At 44.4% G+C, this 6,707-nt stretch overlaps 1 protein-coding gene across 1 annotated transcript; it reads right to left on the bottom strand.

Annotated features, from left to right (window-relative positions):
• Positions 1-396: 396 nt before the first annotated feature.
• On the bottom strand, positions 397-5,978 carry LOC115068372 (zinc finger protein 154-like). The gene is given in 5 exon segments (XM_029558494.1): positions 397-496; positions 498-1,291; positions 1,370-1,527; positions 2,775-2,901; positions 5,946-5,978. Coding segments are annotated over 5 exon segments (1,212 nt in total).
• Between the last annotated feature and the right edge of the window lie 729 nt (positions 5,979-6,707).

The following is a 6,707-nucleotide window of genomic DNA, read 5'->3' as shown; positions in this document are numbered from 1 at the left end:
GAAATTTACTTACCGAAAAGAATCTGTGGGTTCCTCCTTCAGGGTGCAGATGAAATGGCTTCTGCTACTGAACTAGCAGTGACATTATCTGTCAAGTGACAAAAGCAGGTTAAAAGACCATGCAGTTCCCACATACATGTAATTTATGGTTTGATTTACAAGGTTTTATTCACGCAGATGGAACTATAACCCTTCCAGAACTGCCACGGCACACCTCTGCACACCAAACGTACATTTTCCTTGATCATTTTCTGGTGTCTGCTGAGATACGGCCTTCAGGTGAACTTTCTCACATTCTCTGCTCTCATAAGGATTTTTCTAAGGCAAATTTTTCAGTGTGTAAAGGTTGGAGATTTCGGTAAATTTGTTCCACATTTGCCTTTCATAAAACATTTATCAACTGTGTATTTTCTGGTGCTTAATGAGGCTAGAGCTATAGCTAAAGCATTTTCCACATTCAGTGCATTTGTGACGTTTTTCCCCAGTGTGAATTCTCTTGTTTAATGAGGCTAGAGTTCTGAGTAAAATATTTCCCACATTCACTGCATTCGTAAGGCCTTAAGCCAGTGTGAACACTCTTGTGTTCAATGAGGCTAGAGTTTTGGGTGAAGGATTTCCCACATTCACTACACTCGTAAGGCCTCTCTCCAGTGTGAACACTCTGGTGATGAAGGAGGGCAGAGCTTTCACTGAACGTTTTCCCACAATTGCTGCAGTCATAAGGCCACTCTCCAGTGTGAACTCTCCAATGTTTAATGAGGTTGGACTTGTTGCTAAATAATTTCCCACATTTCTCACATTCATGAGGTCGAACTCCAGTGTGAACGCTCTGGTGCTGAATGAGGCTAGAGCTCTGTGTAAAGGATTTCCCACATTCCCCACACTTATAAGGCTTTTCACCAGTGTGAAGTCTCCAGTGATCAATGAGACTATAGCTTTTGTTAAAAGATTTTCCACACTGATCACATACATAGCTTCGTTGTTTAGAATTGGTTTTCTGTTGCTGAATAAGGGTATGTTTGTTGCCAAATGCTTTTGTGAATTCGCCATAATTTTGATGAATTTTTCCACACAGGTAGATGGCCACGATTCGACGACTACTTCTGTTTTCTGACTGTTCCTCAATATATGTGGACCCTTGATACAGAAACTCTGAGTTGGCTAGGAAGTCCTTTCTAACTTCCTTACAGGAAGAGGGCTCCACTGTCAAATGGGATTCACTGCTGTTCACAAACAAGGCTCTGTCCACATTGCTGCTGAAGCATTTCTCTCCAAAGAGCTGCTTTAGTTGCTGATAGAACAACTGTTTACCACACACCCCACATCTATACAATTTCTGCCCAAGTTATGTTCCCTGTTGGGGATGTGCAATATGTAAAATGTCCCTCAGCACCAAGCTACACATCACACAGGTGTGAGCCTTTTGGGAAGACAGACTGTCTTTGTAAGTACCAACTTGGGACGCTCCTTGTAAAGACACAGTCTGCTCAGACTGTGCCTCCTCATTCTCCACGCCATGTCAACAACCTAAAAGGAAGAAACAATAGTTTAGTGCACATTGACTTTGGTGGGGAGGGGCCAACTCTACAGAAGTATATGTCTGGCAGGTTGAGAGAGTTAGACTCGGGTTAAATGACCTACTTAGGAGCAGTAGTCTGTAAAGACAGAATGGGGGGAGAACATGAAAGGACACATAAGCAATAAAGAGAACAGAGGGTTTAAAACTCGATCCTCTGTTACAGGCAGAGGTTTTAGCAGAAACTCTTTTGTTGGTGACAAGAGTTGTGTGTGGAACGGTGTGTCCAATGCAAGAAAAAAGGATCTCAGTAGGGCAGTTTTCTTTTAAGGAGTCCTCCAGTATGTGTGCATATAGTGTGACATAATTTATTAGGGAGCACTTCAAATGGAGCATGGATAAAAAAGCAGGGGAGATGTGGAGTCAGGGCACACAGGGATTAGATCTAGGCTGGATGTAAGAGTAGAAGTGATAAAAAGTCAATAAACCAGGAAGGCAGTAAGAATGGCGAGAGCAAAGGCAGAAATGCGCTGTGGGCAATGGCACCAACAGCAGTTCTCTACTACGATTCGAACCTAGTCCTCAAGTCATTCTCTTACCCAGAACCAGGGTCCCTCAGCCCACCTTTCTGCTGTGATCATTCTGTGAACCATTGACAGCTACATGTTTCAGTCCCAAGACACACATATGGCACATAACTGAAGTCCTAAGCCCTATAGAAAAACAAGTAGCACTGATCCAGAAAAAAACTCAGCAAATGACATCTCAGAGGAAGAAAAGTACACAGTTTCAAAGGTACGCTCTACAAGAGACCGGGCTTGTGTCTGACAGTGCCAATGACAGGAATTCATGATTACTCTAAGGAACTTCTCACAGTCACTGCTCTCATAAGGCCTTTCTGTAGGGTGACTACTTTGATGCTAAACAGGAGTACAGAGGTGTCACTAAGGGATTTTCTATATTCGCTACACTCATAAACCACTATGTTCTATTTCATGAGCATTTTCTAAGGCTATTCAGTCAGAGAGAAGTAAAACCTAGGAAACACACTGCTTGAAATCTGAAAAATATCACTCAGTCATGGAAAGGGCAAACAGGGTGGGACACATCAGGGTGACTATACAACTGCTGACCCTGAAACCTTTCCTGTAAGGCTGCAGGGCAACAGGAGTTAAGAACAGGCCGTACTATGAGACTTATATCCCGGTAACAGGGAAGGCACAAATTAGCTCAGGGTACACAGCCATTAGGACCTTACCTAGGGAGGTTATAAGTGCCAAGTTCTCCAGCATCACATCACGGTACAGGCATTGTTGAGCCTCTTCAAGGAGACACCACTCCTCCAAGGAGAAGTGTACAGCCACGTCACCAAACGTCACACTGCCCTGTTATGATGGAGACAGAGTAAACTACAAACCTTCTGCACAAAATGTATTCCTCGACCTGTTTGCCTCATGTCCTACTTTTTCTTCCCAAGCTTCAAAAGTTGGGGGAGGAATCAGCTCCAGGGCTGCTGAATTCTCAAAGGTTCAAAGATCACAGCAACAACAGACAAGTGGACATTTAAATAACCAAGCTGGAGGCCTGGCATAGAAGGAGCTACACTCCTCCCTCAAGCAATCTAGGAAATACTCGAGGTCCTTTGAGTCTTGATAACGGTGCCTAGAGCTATAAGTGTCATTCCCTTCTGTAATGTGCATGATTTTTTTAGATTTCACATTTTTCAGACACCAAAGCCACCTGGCTATGGTCGTACTCCTCACTGGTCCACACCAAGGACATCTCTTGGATTTCCAAATGTGGTCTTGTTTTAATCATCTTTATTTCATGGGTGAGGGTAGGAACCCCACCCTAGTGTTAAGGATATAGACACACATATCTGGCACTGGAGAAACAGCAGTTCACTACTTATAAACACACAGGATCTGGGAGAAATGAACAAGACACATAGCACAGGACCACATGGAGATAAGGTGCAGGAAAAAACACAAACAACAACAACAAAACCCAAAATAAAAGAACTGACCAACCATGGGTTGTGGGTGCAAGAGGGGAATAAATGGAAATTACGCTTGGTGCCCTTGATAAAGATGGTTATCTACTGGGAGATACTGTCAACAGAAAAGCAGGAAGAGAGCTTGCATTTAGGGCATTTGATATCATTCCAATACCACCAGACATCAAAACACCAAAAATATTGGGCCTGAATTCTAAGCCTTGTATTGTGCCTTAGCATAATACATCCAGAGTATGCTTGACAAACTGAAACAGGATCTTCTTCAAGCTCCTACTACTGGAAGCAGATCCAGTTCCTATGAGAGCCTCTGGCTCCATTTTTGCTCCAGGCTTAAACTATATAGATGATATGCTCATCTCAGATTGCCATTTCTTTTCTGTACTTGTTGGTCAACCTCCCTCTATCAATCTATGAAGCAAACACCAGATCCACTACTCATGTGCTCTGGCCAAGTGACTATCACAGATGATTATATTCACAACTGGCCTTATTTTACAGACTGAATGAAATGCCTCAGGCTTCAAAGACATCACAAAATCCTGATTAAAGAACTGCACCAAGTCTAGCCAGAGTACTATGGTGCTTGAAATACACCTATACCCCTCCATCGATTTCCCAACCGAATGCATTTGCCAGAATATCTGCCTTCGTGGATACTCATGTCCTGTACCTATTTGTAAAGTCCAATACTGTTATCTAATTATTTAATCAACAGGCCCCAGTCCTTAACTCCATCTACCCATTCCAATGTAACTTAATAGCTCATGCTAGGCAAGTGATCTCCCACTGAGTCTGTATCTGCAGTTGTACCATAACTTGAAGACTGCCTATCCTAAATGTATACACAGCTCACTCACTTTAGTTGACAAAATAGGTACTAGATTTTGGATCTCTCCATTCTCAACCACTTAGCATATTTCAAAAACTGTTTCTTTTAGAGCCTTTATTTATTGATTTATTTAGTCTTTTTTGAGACAGGGTCTCTCAGTAGCCACAGCTGGCCTGGGTTCACTATGGAGACCGGACTGGCCTCAAACTCACAGAAATCTGCCTGCCTCTGCCTCGCAAGTGCTGGGAATAAAGGTGTGCACCACGATGCCCGGCTACAGCCTTTATGTTTAATTCCATCACCACTTACTGTTCTCTGAAACATCTCAGTCTCTTAACACGACCAGGTGAACGTTTTTGATGACCCCAGTGAATACTGCTCTTTATATTAACATCTCAGTTGACAAAACTTGTATTCCTATGAAAACCACTTACTCATTCCTGAATGCTATTTCAAATTCTTCTCATTAGAAAACTTATTTTTCATTTAAAAAACTCACATTCAGAATGTAATCACATCTTCTGAGCCATGACTCTAGTCCATTAATCCTTTGATGGTCTATGGCAGAAGCCTCCGCCCTGACTTTCCTTCCTTCTTTCACTGTACAACCTGTTCTCCATTCTGCAGAGATGCGAATTTACCGCCTTAGTAAAATCATTTTTCTTCTCCCCCAAAACAACCTATGACCTCCAGGAAAGACACCCAACTTCCCAGCAGTCACTGCTCCACGCTGTCCCTACTTTATCCCCCTTCCACCGTTGCTGACACCGGCTTCCAGAAACAGGGCACCTCCAAATAACCTGTGGCAAAGACTTGGGATGGAGTTTCTCTGGGGCACCGAAACAGTAAGAGAGTCCCAGAGCACCACAGACGTTGGTGAGGACCCAGGCCAAGGAAGTTGGACCACTCTCTACTTCACTCTGTGGTTCCCAGGTCCTTCTACAACCATGAAAACCAAGGAAACGGGGACTAGGCGACTGCAATATGATGGGACTCAAGTGAGTCGTGTCTCCCTATATCTTGACTGGCTGTGAAATCAGCTGACCCTGGAATGCATTCTTACTTCCCTGGCTCAGTGCTGTCCTTTCTGGTTTCGTTTGGTTTTGTTGAGATAGGGTCTCCCTGTAGCCCCACTGGCCTGGAACTCGCTATGTAGACCAGGTTGGCCACCATCTCAGAGATCCCCCCTGCCTTTGCCTCCCGAGTGCTGGGATTAAAAGCCTAGGCCACCTCGCCCGGCAATGTTGTCCTTTCTTAAAGCCCAGGCCCACTGAAAAATATGCCACCTGATAGTTTCCATGCCTTCACCCTTTCCACTCTGCTCCTCCTTTAACAGTCTTCGAGGAACTTTAAAATCCCCAACAAAAGTTGTCTTTCGTTTGCAGAAACTGCACCGCTTCTACATGAAGTCACAACTCTCAGCGTTCAGGAGCAATTTTCATCTCATATTGTTTCCTACTGACTGTCATTTTCTGTTTCCTATGGCAGAAGGCGGTTTCCAGAACTCCAGAATATTCCCAGGTTAGCTCCCCCTCAAAGCCTTTGCACGGGATATGCCATTTCCTGGAGGATCCAGCACTCACCTGCGCCGGGCTCCTCAGAGCGGCCTCCGCCATCCGACCCTGCGGGTGCAGCGGGGACCTGGACACGGCGGTCGCCATGTGGGTCACGTGGGCGGTGTCGCTGGGCCTCACACCCACCTTTGTGAGGAGAAAACCGCGGCTGCTCTAAATCTTTGTCAGGTCACCCAGCACCCAAGATACTGTAACCAGGTAGAATATGCCGGAACTACGTCATAATCACCCACCAAGACACCAGAAGTCCCACCCTTCTCATGTAGCCTCCCCTAGCGCAGAGCGTTTCAGGTATTGTAGTTTTTCATAGATCTAGAGTTCGCGCCTGTGGTGCTGTGGGACGTTCTTAAGTCCCAAGATAGAGGGATTCTCCAGTCCAAAAATGGCTGGAACATTAAACAGATAGATATCTGAGGAACAGTCATTCGAACGTTTCCAGACATCGTTTCAGGCTCCGTGAAGCTCAATATGCTCCCCAGGGGCTAAATAATTCAGATGGCCCCCAAGGCCTCATACCAAACACAATACTGTTTTCTAGAGCCGTTCTGATATGAGACGTGACATTGGTGGTTAATAAAATTATCCCAGTGCAATTAAATGCGTAAGCCCTGAAGCATCTGAAGTCACTTTGCCAATTTGTGCATTTTCTGCCCAAAACAGAACAGCTTATCTGGAAGATAAGAAACTTGGGACTATCAACAAGCAGTAATACAAAGATAGATCTGACTCCCACAGGATAAGTCTCTTTGGCCTTCATAAGTGATTATTTTG

This window comes from Nannospalax galili, unplaced genomic scaffold (genome assembly GCF_000622305.1).
Source record: "Nannospalax galili isolate Female #2095 unplaced genomic scaffold, S.galili_v1.0 scaffold649, whole genome shotgun sequence".
Lineage (NCBI taxonomy): Eukaryota > Metazoa > Chordata > Mammalia > Rodentia > Spalacidae > Nannospalax > Nannospalax galili.
This window is presented reverse-complemented; position numbering and strand designations above follow the sequence as displayed.